The 24,758-nt window shown below is 40.6% G+C and overlaps 1 protein-coding gene across 2 annotated transcripts in view; it reads right to left on the bottom strand.

The window, feature by feature from the left end:
- RASSF6 (Ras association domain family member 6) overlaps positions 1 to 24,758 on the bottom strand; it is a 51,158-nt gene that overhangs the window by 5,769 nt on the left and 20,631 nt on the right. Inside the window, exons 3-6 of one of the 2 annotated variants that reach the window (XM_008267756.4) lie at positions 15,815 to 15,893; positions 8,600 to 8,742; positions 2,869 to 2,966; positions 447 to 631 (exon numbers count right to left, since the gene is read on the bottom strand). In XM_008267756.4, the coding sequence (XP_008265978.2) occupies positions 447 to 631; positions 2,869 to 2,966; positions 8,600 to 8,742; positions 15,815 to 15,893 (505 nt within the window). The remainder of the gene's footprint in view (positions 1 to 446; positions 632 to 2,868; positions 2,967 to 8,599; positions 8,743 to 15,814; positions 15,894 to 24,758) is intronic. The other variant, XM_051820216.2, reaches the window with a different exon arrangement.

The raw sequence follows: 24,758 nt of genomic DNA, 5'->3' as shown, positions 1-24,758 counted from the left end.
AGGCATCAATTGAAAAATCTATATATTTCCAACGCTTGGCCAGTGCCTGCCACTTGGAAGGAATCCACCCATCACATTGGTGAAGAGCGTGGATTCTGGAGTCAGATAGGACTGGGTTCAAATTTATTTATTCTTAAAAGCAGTGTGATCTAAGACAAATTGCCAAAGCTACATGAACCTCATTAACTCGTGTGTGAAGTAGAGAAACTAATGGTACCTACTTCCTAGGATTGTTTCAGTGATTAATGAGATAATTCACTCAAAATCTATTTAAACTGATTTAATGCCTAACAGTTGGGAATGCTCAATAAATCTGAGACAAAATACTATTGTTATTATTACCATTTTAATTGCAAGTTGATTTGAGTGGTATTGTTAGCTCACTAGATAACATTATTCTACATCACATTGATGGAATTCAAATAAGTGGAACTTTAACAACTCACTTCGTGGTTATAGAAATGTCCGTTAATAGAGGCCCTATGGTTCTGTCTGTCTTTTCGGTCCATCGTTAGCGGCTTCATCCTTTTCCTCACCAGGGTTGCTTCACTCATGGTTCTGTAAAGCAGTGAGGACTGTGGCTCTTCATCTGCACGTGGTTTCAGAGTGCTGCTGTGGTAAGACAAATAGTCTGGGAAGAATAAAGATTAAAAGCCCATGTCATTTAGCTGCCTATCTCCTTGCATCCTGGGGTGGATTCATATATGTTTTTATTAATTTTAGGAATGCTGCTATTTCCTTGATGTTTAAAAGCATTATAGTCCACTGCTTAGCTACATATTCTATATTTAATATTGTCTGGGACTGACTCAGACAGAAAATGTTGCCGGTGACTTGGATCTCATAGAAAATGGCCACGTATTTGGGGTTTAAGTGTTATTTCCATCTTAATCTATGTGGGGGTGGTGCATTATATGGATTTCTGAATGTTAGAGCTAGGAGAAGAAACTTGATGCTCTAGGAAGTCTATCTCTTCCACCTAAGATAAAGTACACGGAGTTGAAGTAGCACTTATAGGTGATAGGAACAGGTCTGGATGCCAATTTTTACTTTGGTTCCAGATTCATTGGACTTTTCCTAAAAAGATGGCCATTTGGGCCTTAATTTCCCTGCAAAACTACAGAAAGATCCTTGAGAATCATTTGTATAGTATATAGAGATTTGAAAGATATTATTTCTGATTTTTACAAAAGTGAAAGTAGTAGGATGATTTGGACTAGGGCCTACTTGTAATAAACCACAGAGATATCACATAATATACTTTCAAGAACATTCCAGAAGTGTGATACAAATGACTGTTCTCCATAATTGTACACTATCTTATAATTTCTTTTCATTTAGTCATATATATTAAAGAATTCATAATCTCCTACTCAAAATTTGGCTGTTATTCCATTTTTTATAATTATTACCACTTCTTTTAGGTTAGAATTTAAACTTATAGTATAGCATTGGACTGGGTGGGGAGAGTGAGTTTAAGCTGAATCTAGGTTAGGTACAATGTAGCCCAAGATTCAAGCTTATCAAGATTCAAGCTTGCCTTCTGCTTCCATTTCTGTTTGCACCTTGAGAATAGCATTTATTCCAATTTCCTCAACTAAATATGTTCTCATGTAAGAATAGGGCCATCTGGTGGCAACAGTGTTCTATTTTACCTTGGGATTTTAAATAATATTTTTGTAATTAGAATAATAAGCATCAAATAAACATGAGATATTTCATCTTTGTTTAGTTCTGGTGCTTAAAAACAATTAAACAGGTTTTATGGCATCTTTGTTGCCAAGCTTTTGGAATTATCCTGAGCTTAGTGGATATTTTCAAAGGGATAATTGGAAGAACTCATGTTTTAATATAACAAAATTTCAAGGTCCTAAAGACAAAGGTAGAGGAGTACTACAAGGAATCTCATTTTTAAAAGTAGGATCTGAATTCTTAGGGAGATGACAGAGGAGAAAGGAGGAGATAGAATTGAAAATGGTTTGGAAATATTAAAAAGCTACACATTAGAAGATATTGGTTACTGGTAGGCTCAAGAAGTTAATGCCGGCAAGAAATCACTGTTCAGTCTGGACCTGGTGTGGAAATATCATAGCCTCAGCTCAGGTAACTGAACTCTGTCACCCCCAGCCTCCATCCTCAGTCATCAGCTCCTCCTTGAATGTCTGTGTGTGAGAACTGCATGAAGCAATACATGAAAAAAAATAAAATATCATGCACGATACTTGGCAGAGTCTCAGTAAATTATAGCTCTGAAGATCATTATTACTCTCACATCCTCTTCATTATTATTACAGCTACTAATGTGACATGTGCCAGGAGCTGGGATTATTCATGGATTTGCCAAGTTTGATATGAACTCATCTGATAATTAGATTTCTCTTTTTATAATAAATCTTTGAAATAATTCCATTAAATATAGAAGTGATATCAGCATATCTACTGTTTCTGAGAATGATGCTATATATAAATTTATTAACTAATTAAAGCTTCACCTTTTAAAAGGATGTTGGACTAGGTCTGAAGGGGTTGGTCTAACATATAAAACTACTTGGAACAATACATGATTCTAATCCTTGGGGAAAATATTGAATAATGTTATGAATACAGAGTACATTCAAACCATTAGTGCTCCCTAGTCAATCAAACCTAAGTGGCTTCATATAAGTTTTAAAAAAATCATAATTTTACATAAGAAGATAACTTTCTTAAATATCATAGGAGCATGGTGGAGACTTAAGTTACTATGCATCTAGAAGATGTTTTTAAAGTATAAAACAAAAGCTTATTGAGTAGTAGAGTATAAAATGCTAGATTTCAGCAATAAATCCTTACATTGATTAAAAAAATAAATCTTCCCTTAATACTGACCTTCCTGAGAATTCCTTGCTTCAGATGCTGGAATCTGGGTCTTGTCCAGCTCGCTAATATGATAAAGATCATCAAATTCTCCCCAGCGAGTCATTCTCCTGCAAAGTAATCAATCTTGTAAATAACATCAATTCCATTCTTATTGAGGTTCACAATGGCTTTCAGATTTATAATATCAATATAATACTTATGGACCTCTGTAGGTGGATAAATCACCAAAGTTATAACAATCTTATGATATTATTAAAATCATATTCATCCCAGAGTTACCAACATGCGTTTTAAATACTTCCTGTACTTTTTGGGATTATATCTTGAATGTTTTAGAGCAATAATTCAGTTATACATCTCAACACAAGGCTAGATAGAATCTGCAAAAACTACATGCAAATGGAATTAGGAGAAAGCAACAGAATTCATAGTTATACAGATATCTCATGAGATTCTTGGGTGAATTTAGATATAAAAGTGTTCATCCTTCTAATGCACATTGAGTATCCATTGTATTCAAAGTACTATTGGGGGGAGTGGCTCTGGGAGAATAAAATATTTTGTTTGTCTTGAAGGCCATTGACTACTATGGAGAAGAGCAGTTTAGAAAGGGGAAAAGCATGAGAAACTCCTTTTCTGAAGAATTATAATTTCATATAGGGTAGTAGCAACGTTCAGTGTATTCTAGTGCTCGGAACCAATAGGACCTGACAGCGGCTTATTTATTTTACATCAGGTCAGCACCCATCTTTGTTTTGCCAACACTCATCTTTATTTTGCCAAGTCTTTATTTTGCTGGCCTTGGGCAGCTGCTTATCCTCTCTGTGCCTCGATGTTCTCATCTGTAACGTAGATATGATGTAATAGCATGTAGGATATGAATATTAAATGAGTTAATTTGTGCAAAATTCTTGAAATCATGCCCTGCGCATACTAAGCACTCAATATGTGTTATGAATCTTAAGAATCATCCTCATCTTCAATGTCACCATCTTCATGATATTGACCAGCTGTATCTATTTTGTGATAGGCCAATAACCTTTAGGGGCTCAAGGCATTCTTAATCTCTCTAAGCAAATGGATATTCTTATGTATGGAGCCAGTCTTAGTCCCACTAAGGGCTTTTTCCACAATATCTATTTCCATATAATGAAATGCATTATCCATAGATGATTTGTGTCATCTATTCTATCCAGTTGTCATAGTGGCAACCAAAAAATAATATTTAATATTAATAATTAATGTGAAAAAATTTTCCCTTGACTTTGAATTCTTTTGAAGTCTTTTTACAACTATTGCATCATTTGATTGGCATAATAGTCTTATGAAGTAGAGTAATCCTAATATATTTGGTAATTAGTTTTCCAGCGCCCTCTACTGTTAGATTATAAGGAGTCAAAACTCGCATTGTGCCACAGAGAGTGAAGCTACCACCTGCAAATTCTGGCATCTATGTGAGCTTTGATTCAAGTCCCAGCTACTCCACTTCTGATCCAGCTCCCTGCTAATGTGCTGCAAAAGCAGCAGAAGATGGCCCTAGAGACTGGGATAGTTTCAGTCTTTCCTGGCTTTGGCCTGGCCCAGCTCTGGTTGTTACAACCATTTGGGGAGTGAACCAGTGGATGGAAGATCTCTCTCTCTCATCCTCTCCCCTCTGTCACTCTGCCTTCCAAATAAATAAATGAGATCTTTAAAAAGCAAACAACAACAAAAAAAAGATGTCCCAAAAAATATAGGTAACACACCCAAAGAAGAAATACTCAAGTACTGATTCAGATTCTAATTAAATTTTTGAAGTATTTATTCATTTATTTGAATGAGAGAGAGAGAGAGAGAGAGAGAAAGAGATATCTTCCATTTACTGGTCTACTCCTCAAATGCCTGCAACAAAAGGGACTGGGCCATGCTGAAGCCAGGAAATGGGAACACAGTCTGGGTCTCCTAAGAGAGTAGCAGCAACTCCAGTACCTGAGCCAGCACCTGCTGCTCCCAGAATGCTCCTTAACAGGGAGTTGGCATGTGGATGGGAAACTGGACTTGAATCCGGGCCCTTCAATAAGGGTTGTGGGTTTTTCTAACCTCCTATTAACTGCTGCACCAAATGCCTGCCCTAGAATCTAATTACGCTTATGGCAAATAAAATGACCTATTTCCCTCCAATCTATGACAGATTAATAATCAAAAGGGGGCAGATATACTTAACATTGAAGGAGAATTAATAATGGAAAAGAGAGAATATCTATGAAAAGCAGGAATTAAAAATGCAAAGCAATCTGGCACTATTTCCAATGGGTGGAGGAGGTGAGACTCCCCAGGTATGCAGAGCAGTGATGTGCCACCCAGATGGCTGCTGACCTGGCAGACTCGGTGGCTGCCAGGGTCTCACGTTCTTAAGCTTAGTGACACCACACAAACATAGGTGCCTAAGCATGACTGGATACATCCAGTGTTTAGCCTCCTTTCCTCTCTCCTTACTATCTATAGCAGAAAGCATCAGTATCCCCCTCTGGATTGTGTCCTGTGAAGAGTCACCATATCCAGTGATGGACATGCTGGGTGGGAGGGTGGTTTTCCAGAGTTTTCAAGAGAAAACAGCTTAGAAATTTATGTAACATGAAATAGTTTAACTTGCCCAAACTGGGGGGTTGTTTATTTGTCTCTGACCGGGTTTCACGGTGACTTGCAAATTTAAACTGTGGGGGAAATTTTCTAACAAATTTCAAAACAAAAAGGAGGTGGAAATTGGATAGACAAATAGAATGTGGTCACTTCCTTACCTGTATTGTAAGGGAACTCCAGCACTATTGATGTAATTCAAATGTACACCTGCCTAGTTCTGCTCTTTATGTCACACTGCTATGACTTGTCCAAAATAAGGCAAAACAGATGTTGGAAAGATATTAGAAACAGCAATGAAAAATAGTGCCAGCAAAAATCATCTCAAAAAGATTGCTCTTTTCTTTTTTAATGAAAAATTTCCGAAGGAAAACACTTGGCCTAGATATGGGAGATCAAAGTTCTACCCATAGAATCATTTCCATAAAGGATCACAAGTGGTCAGAGCTCAAACAAACTCAATTCTTTGAAGCCTCCATCACTCCCATTCAGCTGTGACTCATGTCAAACATCATTAAAAAATCCAGCATGGAAAGATTGGTGATTTTCTCAGAGGTGAACTGAAATAAGCCAGATTACAGCCCTTCCTGCAGGTGTATACACAGGGTTCAGCTGCTGGAAGTACCACAGCTGTGATCCCATGTCAGCACAGGTACAGGTTCTGCCTGTAGACGCCACGTGTGGGAAAAGGAACATGGGAGAAGGATTAGAGTGAAGAAATAATAAATTTATTTACACAATTTAATTGGGGCCCAGAATTTAGGCAAATACCACCTTAAGGGTGGCCACCAGAGTGAGAATGTATAAGATTGAACTGAAACAAAAAATAATACTTGATGTGGCTATGTACCCCACCAGAGAACCAGAGGCCAGAGCAAAGCCATTCCAAATATGCCTTCCTACCTGAGTGTTCAGTTGGCTATCAGAGTAGTTAATCATAATCAAATCAAATTTTGCTTGCTTGTGTGTGTGAGTGTGTGTGTGTGTGTGTGTCTATAAGTGTATAAGGAGAAGGATCTTTCTCTGCCAATTCTTGCTCTCCAGAAAGTTCAAATGTACTGCAAGTGCATGTTTCAAGCATTGTGCAAAGCTACCTACTATTATAAAAAGCAGGCTGACATGGTTTTCTAGGTAATTCTTTTGCAGATTTAAATTCTAGGAAATAACTTCTGTTTGCTTCCCAGTTTCATCTGGCAAATGATGAAAGTGTAAACGGGTCCTAGAGAAGGTGCATCCCAAGGATGGGATTGCAGCATTGGCTGCACTATAGGGAGAGCTGTCAGACAGGACTTTGTCCACCTGTGGTCTTGAAACTCATACAAAAATTCAAGACTGCTAGAACAATCGTGAAACTGAAAACCATCAAAATCATGATGGCTGAATGTATTGTTACATGTACCTTACTTCCTCTCCCTTACATCTTCCTTTAAAACTGAATACTTATTAAGTTTTCATGAATCAAAAAAATTAAATGCAACAAAAGAAACTGACTGCTCAGAGAAGTGGGCCTTGCGTTCTGAGGTAATATGAAGTGTGATAGCTAATTCTGTGAATTCGTTATGTTGTACAGGTTTCTGAATGTTGGACCCAGGGCAATTTCTTCTTTGAAAAAAGTGATGCTTCTCATGTAGACTCATCAGTCCTATCAGTTGTCCAGTACCTCAAGGGGTGGGATGCAGGTGACAACATCAGGCTACCTAAGACTGGTCCTCCGTTGTTTCCTAACGTCTGGATTCCATACCATTGGCCATCTTCAGCATGGTCAGGAGGCTGGTGGGAAGGGGTAGATGCAGAGACAGAATCCTTCCAACAAAGCAGAGGTAATTGAACCACAAGTTTCTGGGGACTCCCCTTGATACTCCGCTTTGAGCCCCTGTTTTGTGCCAGGTACACTGGGATGCAAAGATGAACAAAGCTTCTTCTCTCCCATCCTGAAGCTCACACTACAGAGGGGGAAATCAGTTCATAAAAATGCAGGAAGCTGTATGCTCTGAGAGTGATGTAGATAAGTGTCAATGTACCCACTACACACTGAAGGGCCAGAAAAGGCTCTCTGAAAAATGTCACCTGACCTGAGTCTTAAAGGATGGCAAATAGGTGTCTCGAAGCTGGTAGTCTCCTGCTCAGAGATTCAGGAGAATGAGAACCTGAACAATATGTGTAGGGAATTAAAAATGTTCTTAATGCTGGGGCATAATGTTTGGAAACATTGGCAAGCCAACAGTCATCGTGGGGCTTAAATGTTTTCTCCAAATGAAAAGCAGACTTCCCTTGAGGTGACAGCTGTTTGTTCTTATTGTGGCCAAAGACCACATTGTGCAAATTGTCCTGGCAGCCCTTTTCCTGTCCTCCCCTCTGAGAGAACCTGACTCACCCTAACAATGAATGGGAGGACAGAATGCTGTGAAGAGAAGGCTCATAGCTCAGTGTTCATGTAGAGATGGGAGAAGAGCTGGAAGTCAAGAATTTAAAAAAATAGAAGGAAGGAAGGAAGGGAGAAGCAGAGGTAGGAGGGAATTTTGTAGGTATATTCCTGTCGGGAATACTTATTAATTAATTTTTTTGATAAGTGGAAGGAATAATGAAGAAAACAGCTCAACTTGGATATTCAAGGTAAGCCATACAGGAAATTGTTTTGCGTATTTATTTAACTTCTAATGCACTTTGCTGTGCTCTGTTGAGCAGGATCAGAACAATCAGGTCTGGCATGATTAAGTCTTTATTAGAAATCAGGAAGAATCCCTTGCTCCAGTGAGAGATGTCTAAATTCTGCCCCATGTTTAGGAGACTAGGATAGGGATAAACAAATCCTGGGTTACAATATTTTTTTTTCCCAATGAAAGAACGTAGACTCTCAGGAGAGAAGCAATACTGTAAAGGGATTCAGAGCTCAGATTCCGTTGCCCGTAGAACTAAGGTTCTAACTTCTGCCAACCTTAGCGGGGAGCTTGCACAAATTACATAACTTTGCAGAGTCCTGACTTACAAACTCCTACTTCACAGGGGATTCAAATCCACTGTGTAAGCATTTACCAACAAGCATCAGCTCCCTCTTTCAGAGTGCATACAACGAATGTAAATATACATATCATCTAAGGAACTAAAAGCATGAAAGATGGCTTACCCTTTGGTGGAAAAGGTTTCTGGAGACTTCAACGTAGTGAAAGGAGAGATTTGGTTCTCATCTTGTATTTTCAGCTGTATAGGTCGTTTTACTCCCCAGAAAATGTCCAGCATTCCTTCCACAATTAGGTTGCCATCTTCTGCCTAAGGAAGAAACCAATATTCCCCCACGTTGTTTTTGTATGATTTATAGAAGCTAAATGATTTAACTGATGTTGTGGAAATTAAGTTCATGAGAAACAATAACAGATTCAAAAATCCCAAGAATGATTTTTATTAATTTATCTACAAAAGACTTATTTTTGAAATATTCTATTTTTGAAAACCATACCCAATAAAATTAGTCACAATGCTAATGGCACATCCACCAGAGGGCGTAGTATGCTAAGATAGTCTGAACTCTGAATCGTCCATTCAGTGGAATTCTGTATTTCTGTAATTCTGTTTAATTTAAAATTAAAGCAGGTTTTAAAATTGCACTGGACTAGAAATCATAGGAAAGAACTATCGGGACACTTAGCACTTGTTTTCTTATTTCTGAACAAGAAAAGTTTAGCTCAAAAAGTTATACAGAATACATGAGAATTCTGTATACAGAGTACATGTGAAAACACACTGTAAAGTCCAAAACACTATCAAAGTGATAGTTTTGAAAAGTCAATAGAATTTTAGGAAAATTTTTTGAAGATTTATTTATTCATTTGAAAGTGAGAGTTACACAGAGAGAAGGAGAGGCAGAGAGAGAGAGAGGTCTTCCATCCGTTGGTTCACTCCCCCAAGTGGCTGTGACTGCTGGAGCTGTGCTGATCTGAAGCCAGGAGACAGGAGCTTCTTCCGGGTCTCCCACACGGGTGCAGGGAACCAAGGCCTTGGGCCATCTTCTACTGTCTTCCCAAGCCATAGCATAGAGCTGGATTGAAAATGGAGCAGCCAGCTCTGGAACTGGCGCCCATATGTGATGCCGGCACTGCAGGTGGCGGCTTTTCCCACTATGCCACAGCACTGGCCCTGGAAATTCTTTTAAGTTAGAAATAGTGTAATAAAAGAAGAAAATGCTGTGCATTAAAGAAAAATTTAAAAACATGTGTTGAACACTACTTGTTTTTAAACAACACTGAGAACAATGTTCCCATAGAACTTATTTTCTAATCTATTTTTATCTTTAATAGGAGTAAGTCTGTTTCTGTTATTAAAGTAATTAATGTGTAATTGTTATAGAAACGTGGGAAAATATAGAAGCAAGAAGAGTTATATGTCAACCATCCAGTAACCATTATGACAACAATTAGCTACTGTTATTATGAAAATTCAACTGTTAGACAACATGAATGACTCAATTCTTATTTAAGAGAATAAAGAAAATGCCAGACGTTGGAATCAGCTAGACTTGTGTTCAAACCCTGGCTTTGCTGCTTCCTAGTTACTCGGCCTTGAGCAAGCTGCTGACTACCTTTTGAAGTCTGGGCTTCCTCTTCGGAAAAATGGACATTATGAGAATCCCTAATTCACAGGACCTGGCAAGCACTCCAGATGTGCTTGGTAATTATTACTGCTGCTTATTTCTTTGTCTGGTAAACTGTCTTTAAGCCACTCTAGAAACAAAGTTTTGCTCTTTGTCCCATTTTTCAGTTAGTTCATTTCGGATTACTCAGAGGTCAAGTGTTTTCAACAACCCAACACAAAGGTCTTTCTTTGAAATGTCAGCACACAATGCAGATTCTATATTATTAGTGCATAACATCCTTTCTTTGTCCAAAGAGACTCTAATTAATTCTTTACATAAAAACCTCATGGAACAACTACTGTCTGAAGTGATGTAATTCTTGTTCTCTAGAATTGACTACTCCATCTGTTATCAAGCATTGGTATGTGTTTTCGAGACAAGGGATTTCAGAATATTTTCTACCATCTACCATCAGAAAATATCTCCTTAGAGGCTGGCTAAGAAACTCACTTGAAGGCTTTTTACACCTAATCTTATTGCCTATCCCTAGGGCTCTTCTCTGGATCTGTACCGATGTCCTTGGTGACCTCCAGGCGCTTTGAATTCCATCTCTATACCAACAGCTCCCAACCACGTATTTCTTTTTTTTTTTTTTTTAAGATTTTATTTATTTATTTGAGAGGTAGAGTTACAGACAGTGAGAGGAAGAGATAGAGAGAGAGGTCTTTTTTCTGTTGGTTCACTCTCCAGATGGCTGCAATGGCTGGAGCTGTGCCGATCAGAAGCCAGGAGCCAGGTGCTTCTTCCCAGTCTCCATGCGGGTGCAGGGGCCCAAGCACTTGGGCCATCCTCCACTGCTTTCCAGGCCACAGCAGAGAGCTGGACAGGAAGCGGGGCAGCTGGGACTAGAACCAGTGCCCATATAGGATGCCGGTACCGCAGGCAGAAGATTAACCTACTATGCCATGGTGCCAGCCCCCGCAACCATATATTTCTAGCCCACATCTTCCTCCTGAGCTAAGTAGTTAAACTGCATATTTGACATCAACTTAGTCTTTTTCTAATTGACCTCTTGACCTCTCTGACATAAATACTGTCCTCTCTCATTCATCTCTGGCTTTGTAAATAGCACCCTCATCCTTCCAGTTGCTTAGGCCAAAAAGTTTAGTGCTACCCATAATCTTTCTTTCACAGCTGACACTTCCTGTTAGCACTACATTAAAATATGTCCTTAATGTGGCCCCATCTCACCACTTCTACTTCCACTCTGGTCCTCATTACTGTAATCACTTGCCTGGGTTATTGTACTCCTTTTCTCTCTGGTCTATCTCATTCTTCCCTTGCCTCTCCCAACCCCAAATATTCCCAGTAACTAGAGAGATCCTTTGAAAATGTGATTTAGCTAATGCTTTTGTTCTATTCAAATCCTCCAATGGCCTCCCAGCTCACCCCAAGTATGGGCTAGAGACTTCACAGTGATCTAGCTAAAGGATCCTATGTACTCTGGAACGTTTCTCTGCTCAGTTACCTCTCCAGCTTCCCTGACTCCTGCTTTCCTGTTCTCACAGGGCTCCTCCCAGAGTGGCTTCCATGCTGCACCTCAACCACACTAGCACGGCTCAGCCCTTAGTTCCAGTTGCTGTCTCTGTCTGGAATGCCTGCTCCACAGACCTCTCCATCATTCACTGCCTCCTTTCAGTCTCTGTCTTTCAGTACCCGTCTCCCCTTACACCTTTCCCAGGGACATCTCTGAGTCCTCTTCTTTGTTTTGCTATATGGAGTCCCTATCATCATGCGTCATAACAGACATTTTTCTCCCTTTGTTTCTTGTCCATCTTTTGTACTAGAATGTGGGCAGCAGGGAGTTGGCCATTCTGTAGTCTCATTCCTTCACCACCACAACTTTAGCTTTAGAGGGTGTCCAGGGCATGGTATACACTCAATAAATATTTGCTTAAGTAATTGATTCAATCATGAGAGATGATGAAAGTTATATATTATCAACCATGGACTGCCTCTTTTAATAGTTTCCATCACTTCTAAGTCAGAAGATTTGCAAAATTCTGAATTCTGACTTTATTGACCAGTGAGCAAAGATTGAAATATTAAGCAATGTGATAACCTTACTGTACACTTCACCTTGTTTGGTTTTTTAAAATATATAAAATATGAAACTATGCATTTTAAAAAATTAAATAGCTTTTACATTGTAAACAGGAACTCAGAACTGGAAAGGCCATGCTTCAACTTAAGTGTTCTAAATCAGAGCTCAAAGATTTTCTGTTTTCAATTTTGGCTCTCACATATAAAGGAGAATGTGTAGTATTTGTCTTTCTGTGTATACCTTATTTAAGTCAATGTGATGTCCTCCAGTTGAATCCATTTTGATGCAAATGATAGAACTTCATTCTTTTTTATAACAGTGACATTCATTATCTATCTATCTATCAACCTATCTATCTCACATTTTCTTTTTCATTTACCTGACATGGGGTACTTTGGTTGATTCCGTATTTTTACTGTTGTGAATAGTGCTACTATAAACATGGTGGTGCAGGTATCTCTTTGATACGATGTGTTTGTGTCTTTTGGGTATGTACTCAATAGTGGGATCATATGACAAGTGTATTTCTAGTTTTTAAAGAAGTCTCCATACTGTTTTCCCCAGGAGCTGTACTAATTTACATTGCCTGATACAGTGTACAGAGTTCCCCTTTCTCAACTCCTGGGCAGCATATGTAACTGTGGATACTAGCCATTCTGACGGGGATGAGGTGATACCTCATTGTGATTTTGACTTGCATTTCCCTGATTGCTAAAAATCAGAGAGAGAAGGAGAGAGATGCCTTTGTTTATCAGTATTGCTGCAAGTACAGATTTGCTAAACTTTGCTTTATATCTTTGCTAAATGATTAAGAATGATATACTACTATAGATTTAATGATTTGTGATTTTAAAATTTACTGTATATTACTGAACTTGACATATTTTTATTGGATTATTATGTATAGTCCTTGCCTATATTTCTGCTAAACTAGAATCTTTTTTACATTTCATTTGTTGAACTCTTTATTTAGTGGAGCATTAGGCCTTTGATTATAATGTGTATTTAAAATGCTACTTCTTTTTTTAAAATTTATTTAAGGTATACAAATTTCATGCATTTGCTATATACAGATTCAGGAACATGGTGATAACTTCCCCCACCACCCTACCTCCCACCTATGCCCCTACCCTTTCTCCTCATTCCTTTCCTGTCCCCATTCTTAATTTTTACATAGATAAAAATGTAACCTCTGGAGCTGGTGCTGTGGCACAGGTTAATCCTCCACCTGTGGCGCCAGCATCCCATATGGTCACCGGTTCTAGTCCTGGCTGCTCCTTTTTTCATCCAGCTCTCTGATATGGCCTGAGAAAGCAATAGAAGATGGCTTAGTCCCTGGGCCCCTGCTCCTACCTGGGAGACCAGGAGAAACTCCTGGTTCCTGGATTCGGATTGGTGTAACTCCAGCCATTGTGGCCATCTAGGGAGTGAACAAGCGGACGGAAGACCTTTCTCTCTGTCTCTCCCTCTCACTGTCTGTAACTCTAACTCTCAAATAAATAAATAAAATCTATAAAAAAATGTAATCTTGAAAATATTTTAAAAAGCAAAGCAAAAAGGGGGTGGCGGGAGCGAAGGAGGAAGGAAGGGACATATTATTATACTCTTAGAATTGCTGCTGTGGCTTAGTGGGCTAAGCCTCCACCTGCAGCATAAGCATTCCATATGGGCACTGGTTCATGTCCCGGCTCCTCCTCTTCCAATTAAGTTCTCCTATGGCCTGGGAAAACAGTAGAAGATGGCCCACGTGCTTGGGCCCCTGCATCTGTGTGGGAGACCTAGAAAAACTCCTGGCTCCTGGATTCGGATCAACCCAGCTCTGCCTGTTGGGGCCATCTGTGGAGTGAGTCAGCAGATGGAAGACCTTTCTCTCTCTCTCTGTCTGTAACTCTACCTCTCAAATAAATACATAAAATCTTAAAAAAAAGAATTGTATGTATGAACTGCATTGAATTTGTTCTCTTTGTATTAATAACACATTAACATGAAAATTGATGAGAATTGTGTTGTAGTCATTATCATGCATTTGCTGTGACTCTGAGAATCTGATGTTTTAATAAAATCCTTAAGAAGAGAACTCAAGTATTTCCCCTGGGGAAACAAACTTATGAATTTTGCAGAAACTCCCAAAACTCCTAAAATTTTGATGTTTTTTCTAAATTTTATATTTTAATATTATGCAAACTAAAGATCTAAGATATAGGACAATATTGAAATAATTTAAAATTAGACACAGTTCTTTATAAAGGCACTAGTAATTTCCTCCAGTATTTTATTAAATTAAAAAGTTAATTGAAATACCCAAGTAGAGTGAATCACTTAAACACAGTAGTGAAGGCCAGAGTGCTTTATAAATTTCCTTCTTTCCAACCTGCAGATTCCAGCCAAATCCTGGTAGCCTAAATTCCATTCTGTGTCATCAGATTTGAAGATTTAAATCAGGAGTAATAAATTCTAATGTTCCCTAGGGCCAGGACAATGTAAGCATGTGAAGTAAGCCTCATTCTTATATAAGACTCAGTGGAGAGACAGAGAAAAAAATATCCAAAGGGAAACAGGAGAAGCAAGAGGAGTTGGAGGAGAAAGAGGAGGAGGAGGAAGAGGAAGGTGGAGGGAGGAGAGGTAGAGAATGAAAGGAAAGACAGAAAGAGAGAGAGAGAGAAAAGGAAGGAAGGAAGGGAGGGCGGGAGGGAGGGAGGGAAGAAGGAAGGAAAGCAAACCTAAGGCCACTTGGTACAGTCATGTGCCAGTTGCATCCCTAAAAATACATTCTAGTGGGGGCTGGCACTGTGGCATAGTGGGTTAAAGCCCTGGCCTGAAGCGCCGGCATCCCATATGGGCACCGGTTCTAGCTGCTCCTCTTCTGATCCAGCTCTATGCTATGGCCTGGGAAGGCAATGGAAGATGGCCTGAGTCCTTGGGCCCCTGCACCCACGTGGGAGGCCTGGAAGAAGCTCCTGGCTCCTGGCTCCTGGCTTTGGATCAGCGTAGCTCCGGCCGTTGCAGCCATCTGGGGAAGTGAACCATTGGATGGAAGACCTCTCTCTCTGTCTCTACCTCTCTCTGCAACTCTTTCAAATAAATCTTAAAAAAAATACATTCTAGCTTCAGGATCTCCCTGGGTGATTTCTTCAACATCTAAAAAATCTGCTATTAGTATGACATAGTTTGATCCCTGGCTCTGGCTCCTAGTTTTGGCTTCCCACCTGTCAGACTCTGGGAGGCAGCAGGGATGGTTAAAAAGCTTGAGTGCCTACCACTCCCATGGGAGACCTGTATTGAATTCAGGGCTCCTGGCCTGACCTGGCTCAGTTTCACCTGTTATAGGCATCTGCGTATCAAACAGGGGGCAGGAGCACAACTGTCTCTCATTCACTTCTCCATCCCTCTCTCACTGCCTCTCAAATAAAGATAAATAAATAAAATATAAATTAACTATGTCATTAAAATTATTTTTAAATGCTTTCCTATCCCAAAAACACTTAAAAAATCATAGATGTTCCAGGCCTAAAATCAAAATCAAAATCAAGTTAAGGATTCACTTGCTTCTCCCAGGCCATTTGTGCTGCCAGAACATAGACTCTAACTCGTCCTGATTCCTCAGTACATTCATAGTTTTTTTTTTCCCCTGTGAGTCAAATTCTATTACATTTCTTTGATGGGCTTACCTGTCCATATAAAATATGCAGATTTTTCTGGTTTCCATAAAAAACATTATAGGTCTCCAATAAAGAATTCAGTTGTTCCCTAAAAAAAAAAAAAAAAAAAAAAAAAGATGTTCCAGTCATTCTTGGGCTTCTTAGCAGTGAAAGGTAATAATAATACTTTCAATTCATAGAGAATGAGAGAAAAAAAGTGATTCAATGAAATCTTTATGGTTCTGTCATTTTGACTTAATGCCAGTGATTTGAAAACTGAAGCCTTCTCATAACTTAACAAACAATGAAGGTGTTAACTCAGAGATAAATAACTAAAGCATGAAAAATGGGCCAAGAGTGGTGAGGAGGGAGTGCTAGTGGGGAGAGGCAGCCATGAAATAGTCATTGGGTTTCACAACACTTCTGTTTGGCAACATTTAACGGATGTTAAGGTACCCATCTGTTATGCACCTGACACTGTGCTTCCTACTGGAGAGAAAGCAATGGTCAAGGAATGGTTGCTTCTCCTGGATTATTTCACTCTAAGTGGCAGGTGGGTTCTGGCGCTGAGACACTGATTCCTGCCACACCGCCATCCTTCCACCCATGTTGCCAATTCTTGAGATCTCTCACCTGGATTACAGTAACAGTCCCCAAAAATCCTCCCTGTAGCTGTCTAATCTCAACAGCAAATACTATTTTAGTGTAACACTGACTCTCCCTCTCTTTAGCTCAGAACGCTCCAATGTCTTGCTCAATTTTCAGAATAAAAACATCCTTATAATCCAAACAATGACTTAAAAGGCTAGGTGTGACCAGGCCTTCTGTTATCTCTTCCTTCTCATTTCCTATTATTCTTTCTTCACTATCTACACTTAGCTTTGAATGCTCTGATCATACTCTAATGCCAGGGCCTTGGTTTGTTAATCCTTCTCAGAAAGACAGTGACTCAACCCTACATCATCCCATCGCTAGCTCATTCATCTTCTTTAACCATTTAATCAAAGGTTCCCTTCTCAACGTGGCCTTCGACATCACCCAGTCTAAAAGTCTGCATCCCTTCAACATTCTGCTTTCTTTTGCATCTTCCCGGAGTCACATCTAACTTTCTATACACCATACTTATTCATCTATATTCTGTACCTCCAAGAGGGAAGAGGTGCTTGTACATTTTGCTCACACCATATTCTGTGCCAGGAAGAGTACTTTGCACATGGTATGAATTCAATAATCTCTGGCTAAATGCTATTAGTAACAAATTCTTAAGTGAAGTAAGTCAGGCACTGAAAGATAAGTATCATACAATCTCACTCATATGTGGACTCTAAAACTGTGGGCCTCACAGAAGGTGAGAGTGGAATGGGGCTTACCAGAGGCTGGGAGAATAGCGGGAGGAAGAGATGGGGAAGGCTGATTAACCGGCTCCAAGTTACTAGTGCTCTGTTGCACAGTAGGGTGGCTACAGATAATGATAATCTATGGTATATTTTTTCCAAAAGAAAAAAACTAGAAGGATTTTTGAATGTTTTCATAATAATGAAATAATAAATGTTTAAGCAGATATGTGTATCCCGATATGAACATTATACAGTGTATATATCCATCAAAATATCACATGATGTCCCATAAATATGTACAATTTTTATGTGCCAGCCTGAAACTTTTAAAAATTATCAGAAAAGCTTTATTCCTCAACTTTATTTAATGGTCTGGTACAATAAGGAACAAAGGGGGAAGTCTTTTTTATATTAGGGAATTTTATAGGGAAAAAATTCCCATGAAATTAAAATTCCAACTATTTTTCTCACTAAAATCCCTTTGCCCTTCAACATCTGAATCCCTCTCAGATGAGCAGCTTTGGGAAGGCAGGTGGTTTCTCACTGCTCCTAGTGGGCTCCTACTTCCTGAACAGTGAATGACAGGTCTCTTCTATAAAGATTTTTATACATTTGAAATAATGTAAAATACTTTTCCCATTGGACTTGTCTCAATTGTAATTTTCAACATGCACATTTCCAAGGATCAATACACTCCACACAATTACCATATAAAACAGATTCTACAGATGGCCTCCATGCTATTGTTCAATTTTCCAACTGGGTTCCTTTCAATTTTTAATGTTAATGAATATTTCTGTTCTAAATATCATTGGGCACACTGATTTTGTTCCCTCGGGCTCATTGCTGTGGGATTTTTTTTCTGCAAATTATGCTCCTGGCAAAGAACAGGAGCACTTTTATAGCTCTTCTTTTTTAGTTCCAGACAGAAATTTCAGGTTCACTTGGGATGCAACTCCTAATATGCTGAGCTATGAGAGTCCTTATGAAAGCAAATGAAGTTTTACATAATGCTACTCCCTCAGCTTCTGTTTCTGTATTTAGTGGTCTGGTACAAGTAGCCCTCAAAATAGGTACCCCAGAATTGTGTGTAGAGGAAAGCATTTCTGTACTTGCACAGAGTTTAACAAAATCTTCAACTGGAATATGTCTCTAAATGACCCAGGGAGCTAGCAGGTGATGGCCCTGCCTATCTGTGTTTGTAAATAACGTTTTGTTGGAATAGAGCCACACCCATCGGTTTGCTGGTCATCTATGGATGCTCTGCTCTCCCACCCCTACCACAGAGTCACATAGTGGTGACAGCAACCATATGGTAGACAAAGCTTAAAATATTTATACTTTGGCCCCATGCAGAGAAAGTCTGCCAAAACATAATCCATTGTGTGACACTGGATACCAAGGAAATCTTCCCCATCTTTCTCACCAAGAGCAGGATCTTTTTGATTAAGAACTAATGGTGTGCTGGAGGACAAAAACAATTGCTAGAAGGAATCATTTCTAGCGCAGCATAGGCCAGTTAGAGAGATTCTGGCCACAATAACACATTTTGCATTTTCTAAAGAACAAGGACAGAGGAGCTCCAAGGCTCATAAAGAAATGATAAGGAGATGGAACTGCTAGATTTTCTGATATCATCAGGATGCCCTGTGTATGCATATGTTGAAATCTCACACCTGCTTCATATACAATTACCATTTGTGATTGAAAATAAAAAATAGGTTGGAACACAGTGAACTAAAATATTGGAATAAAATTAGGTAAGTTAATAACACAAAGTAAAGTGAGGAACTAGGAAAGAAAATTCAGAGTTTCATGAACAACTACAGCAATAGTGAAGGTGAATTCCAAACATTTACTTTGTCTTTTGCACATACCTTCCAACAGGAACCGCTTTTTTAATTTGAGAGGTAGAAAGAGAGAGGGAGAGACTGAGAGAGACAGGGACAAACAGAGCTCCCATGTGCTGGTTCATTCCCCAAATGCACAAAATGGGTGAGACTGGGCCAGAAAGAAGCTGGGAGCTGGCAGCTGAATCCAGTTTTCCCATGTGGATGTCAGGGACCCAATCACTTGGGCCATCACCTGCTGCCTTCCAGGGTGTGCATTAGGAGGAAGCTGGAGTCAGGACCAAAGCCCTGGCACTCTGATGTGAGTCGCAGGCATCCTAACAACTGGGTCAAATGCTGGTCTCCAGAGGAACTTTTGAAGATGGTTGGCTTGTGTGCCTGGTGATATGAGTCTAATATAAACAATGGAAAGAAAATGACAACCTATCTACTTCTGGTATGACATGGCCAACGGGCATGAGGAGTTGAAGAGCTGCTGACAAATTGATTCTCTGTATCTGTGATGATTCACAATGTAGTCTCTACAAGAGGGCCTGTACTAATAGCCGGTCATTCCTACATGCCAGAGGCCCCGTGTAAGCAGAGTTAAGAGGTCCTGGTCACCCTCACAGGTAGGGAGAGCTTTAAGAGATCACTGCAGCCTAGGGTGAACCTCGGTGGGTAATAATTAAACAAGAAGAGTGGGAAGAGCTTACATGGCAAGGAAAGACCAGGGACGAGCAGCTACTTCTGTCATTTGTAGAAGAAACTCAGAGTTGGGATTCTATGAGTCTGACATGTAATGAGTCCTGTGAACCATTTTAAGAAATTCAGAATTTACTTTTCACACAATGGGGAGCTGTTGGAGGTTCTAGGCAGGAGACAGACACGATGAACATCAGGAGAGTCTGAAGGAACGATTTCAGCACAACCACAGATGGGGGCAGTGGGATGAGCAAGGCCACTGCAAAACCGTGGGGTGCAGGTGCAGGACCGGGTCTGGTGTTTCATGGAAAAACTTTCAAATGTCCCACAAAGATGGAGGGACCTAAAATCTAGAAGGAAAGCCAAATAACTGTAACACGAGAACTGTATGGTTTACGGGATTCAAAGCCAATTGAAGATGTTAACCAAGCAATTTTTAGGAAAGGGACAGGGTTTAATATACACTATGCAGGTCACTGGTAATTTTAAGAAATTTCTTTTGGGGCTGGCACTGTGGCATAGTGGGTAAAGCTGCCGCTTGCAGTGCAAGCATCCCATATGGGCACCATTCGAGTCCCAACTGCTTCACTTCCGATCCAGCTCTCTGCTGTGGCCTTGGAAAGCAGTAGAAGATGGCCCAAGCCCTTGGGCTCCTGTACCCATGTGGGAGACCCAGAAAAAGCTCCTGGCTCCTGGCTTCAGATCAGCGCAGCTCCAGCCATTGCGGCCAATTGGAGAGTGAACCAGCGAATGGAAGACCTCTCTCTCTCTCTCTGTCTTTCCTTCTCTCTGTATAACTCTGACTTTCAAATAAATAAATACATCTTTAAAAAGATAAGAAATTTCTTTAAATGGATTCCCCTCTACAGAAAAAGGAGAAGAAAGTAAAAGAAAGAATAGAAAAGAAAAAATGTATATACCTTTTCCTGTCAACTCTAGAAGAGTTCCCCACCCAGGGTAGATCAGCTGCTTAATGTAGACTGTTCCATTGCCCTGGGACTGTTTTAAAATGGGTGTGAGAAACAGATTCTGCATCTGATCTTCTTTGTTTAATAACTAGAGATGTCTAGAAGCTACAAGATGTCCAAGAAATAGACACAGCGTTCAAAGGTAATCTATGCATGCGACATACAGAAATGGATTTTCTGAGGAGAAGCCGTGGTGTTTTGGAACACAGTATGTAAGAAGGATTTGAAAAGCATCATTGCAGGGGCAGTGTTCGCCTAGCAGTGGAGACACCAGGTGGGATGCCCATGTCCCACATCAGAGTATCTGGTTTTGATGCTCCAGCTGTTGACACCAGCTGTCTTCTCTCCTATGAGGCAGTAGGTGACGGCTCAAGTGGCTGGGTTCCTGCCATCCATGTGAGAGAGCCGGCTGGTGTTCCAAGCTCCTGATGGGCATCTGGGGAGTGAACCAGTGAGTGGAAGTACTCTTTCTCACTGCCTCTCATATAAATATATATTTTTTAAAATTTAAAATCGTCACGCACCATGTAATGTGGATTTTTTTTCACTGAACTGAGGAATGCTATACTTTGCATTTCTAACTGAAGGACCGGATCGAATCATACGTTTCTCCATGCCGGACGCTGAGTGTCTGCCACCAGCAGTGCTGAGGAGCCTGCAGATGCTGACAGGTGCCTAGAATTCTTCATCACAACTCTGGGAAGAGGGTGGGCCAGGAGAGACTTTCCACAGGGTGTCAGGGTCAGGGAAGGGTGCTGAGGAGACTCCGGGCTCCTGTTCCTTTAAAAAGGCAGTCTCTTGGTGTGAATGAGGAAGGGCGGACCCAGGGCTAACTGTTAAAAGGTCAGGTGTACTTTGTACTCTGTGGCTTGAGTTGCAGCCGCTCAGCAGATGGGGAATTACCCGCAGAATGACGTGCATCGTGAGTAATGGATTTAGCAAGAAATGAGTTCCTCAATCTTATCAGGCAATATAGCCAGAACAATTTAGAAGGCACCATTTTTATTAGATTTTGTAAAACTATAATAAGCATAACCATGGGCTGCTGGGTGGTTGTGAATTAGGCTCATATCCTCAGACAGAAGGGATGACAGGTAGTTGTTGTAGCAAGCTTCCCTCTTGTTTTAATTATGATTTACCTGGAGCCATTCAGGGAAAGCAGAAATGCTATGGTAGGCTGTACCCCAGCATAACGTTCAGAGACGACCGCGTGATGTCAAGAGAGCTGCCAAAGACGATTTGACCTTTGGCCGTACTTAGCTGCACTTCCTGCGTCTGTGTTCCTTCTGCTGCTTAGAGACTACTGAAAAATGCTCATGGCGCAAGTCAGGCAGCCCCTCCACTGCCTGAAGACAGCAGCGTTCCGCTGCGCATGCGCTCCTCTTTAAGAGCAGGAATCTTGAGCATTTGCGCCGGTCCCTTCAGCGGATGAAAAACTGAAGCAGATTAAAAGCAGTAGCTTATTCTCTTGCACTTTCAGTTTTTCCCCCATGAATTTTGTTCACAATGAGATTACTAAAATGTTTCAATTATTAGGGTCAAAGAACTGAATTGAAAACTTTTTGTATGTTTTTATTAAGTAACTAGGAATGAAACATACAAAGGTCATAAAAATGGATTATTTGCTAGGAATGAAGGTTGTGGTTTTATATCATGAGTTACGACTCTGGAAACTTTGCAGCCTCTTTATAATAAATGTGTAATGCATTCATGGTTTTTCCCTGTAGTTTCCCATCCATTTAAATATAATACAAACCTGTGTGTTTTTTGGAAAGATGGAATCAGGAACTATGACAACAGATAAAGCCAAGACATGAAGCAATCTGCCAAGACAAAATGTCATCCCATTCTCCTGATGTCTGCAAGCACGGACGGAATTCTCTGAACCCACTTTATCCACGTGAATCAACATATCCTTGGCATCACAGCTGCACACTTGGGCAGCTCCTTTTCCATCAGCAGCCATAGCGGCAGCTCCCCTTGCCTTTGCCCTCATCTGCTGGCTCAGAAGATGAAGGAAAAAGAGTGCCTTTCACCCTTAGCACAGAGACCTCCCTCAGCCAGCAAAGTGGGTTATTCTCATTTCCATTGCAAATGCAGCGATCAGGTTCCAAGATCTGAAAACTGACAAGCTGGGGGAGAAGAAGTCTGTCTCTATCTCAACTGAGGTGAAAACACAGGTCCTGAATTATCAGGAGGCCAGAGTTCTGCGCACCTCTCTGGACTTCAAAGCCCTGGGCAGGGCACATGTGCCAAAGGGGCTGCCCTTTGTGAAGAACAAAACATTTGACTTTTCCAGCAGCCCTGCTGCAATACTATGAACTATGGCTGAGGATGGAATACTGTGAACTATGGTGGGGATGCTGGCACTTGTGATTTGTTTGCTCTGTTCTTCCAAGCAGTTCTGTCCTCGTCCTTACCTCCTTCTGCTGCTCCTACTGCTGACTACCGATGATAAGAAGGACCTGGGAGTTTCACATGATCTCCAGGGATCTAACCATGGTGTGATAGAGCCACCCTTGTCTCATTTGGACACAGAAGCACCCTCCCACTGCTTCTGGCTATTTTTCGCTATTTTGTAACTTTGTATTTTCTGGGACATTCTTTTTTTTTTTTTTTTTTTTAAAGAACAAGATTTCCCTTTATAAAAAATGGGCCTGGCACCCTTAATGGTCCTCAACTTCTAGGACCCACCCAGATAAGAGCTAAAGGATTAAAGATTAAGGAATAATTTCATAGTATTGTAAAGAAACTTGAAGTGGTGGTTGGTCAGTAGGTACAAAACAAGGAAAACCTCCAGAATGTTCTATCCATGAAAACTCTCCCACCTGAGAGGGGCTATAGTGACTTGGAACTGTGTCACTGCATGTTGATAAGATATGGCGAGGAAGCTAACTCGGGAAGGCAAAGGAGGGTTACATATTTTTTGTCAATGTTTGTTCTTCTGATGAAAGCAGACGCATGCTCTAGATCTGACATCTGACAATTTTTAAAGAGATCTCTTCATTATGGGCATTCAGTGTTTTTCACAACCTAGCATGTTGTGACTTTCAGTGAGGAGAAGCACTTAAGTATTCCCTTTCACTCTGTGTTTGGCTTCTGAAGGTTAAGATGACAATTTCTGAAAATTTACAACCTACGGTTGTGGTTGGCAGCAGCAATGAGCGGGTGCCACAGCAGTCCCTGGTTTCTCTTATCACAAGCAGCTGGCTTCCGAGGGGCCACCGGGGCCACCAAGGGGACAGGAAAGAAAGAGCGAGGGAAGCCCTGGCTGTCTAATCTCCTTTGGCCCAAAACACACAGAAAACACGGCTCACAGCCTGGACACTTTCACAAGTCTGTGCTAATTTTTATATTTTGATTGTAGTCCAAAAATAGGGGCTTGACACGCCCTTAGGTGAAAATGTATTTGTTGTTGTAGCCGATTGCTTGGGAGAGAACAGATTAAGAAACATTTAGTGCCTAAGGAAATAGTGGGGGAAGCTGTAGAAAAAACATATACCCTGTATGCATGGACAACATAAAGCCCTGGAGTCCGTATCATTGGATTGGACAAAGGGGTTTTCAACTTGCACTCACAACAAGGGGTTCTGAACGTGGGGCACAGTCACCTGAAAGGCTCGTTGAAACACAGACTGTTGTGCTGCACCCCCAGAATTACTCACTGGACACGCCTGGAGGAGTCCTCAGAATTTGCCTTCCAAACACATGCCCAGGCAACCCTGAAGCCACTATTTCAGGAATCACACTTGGAGATCCACTTTCTTACCTCTTAGGGTACTGAGAATCCAAGTGATTTTATTCTTTTAAGTGACTGAAGGGGTGGACATTTGACCTAGCAAGTTAGCTGGTTAGGACACCCATGTCCCAACGTCAGAGCTGCTGGGTCCAATATCTGGCTGCAGCACCTGAGTCCAGTTTCCTGCTAATGTGGACCTGCGGTTCCCAGACTGTGATCCTCAGACCAGCAGCACCTGCACCACCTAGAGTTTAACAGGCCCAGGCACCTAGAGTTTAAAAGGCCCTCCAAGCGGTTCCGAGGAAGACTCTGGTTTGAGCTCTGCAGCTTCAGAAGGCAGACTCATTTGTTTAGGGAATAAGATATAGAAGACTGAATGCTGATCTACCCTGTGGG

Source organism: Oryctolagus cuniculus, chromosome 8, assembly GCF_964237555.1.
Source record: "Oryctolagus cuniculus chromosome 8, mOryCun1.1, whole genome shotgun sequence".
Classification (NCBI taxonomy): Eukaryota; Metazoa; Chordata; class Mammalia; order Lagomorpha; family Leporidae; genus Oryctolagus; species Oryctolagus cuniculus.
The sequence above is the reverse complement of the archived record's forward strand: the minus strand, read 5'-3'. Positions and strand labels throughout refer to the sequence as shown.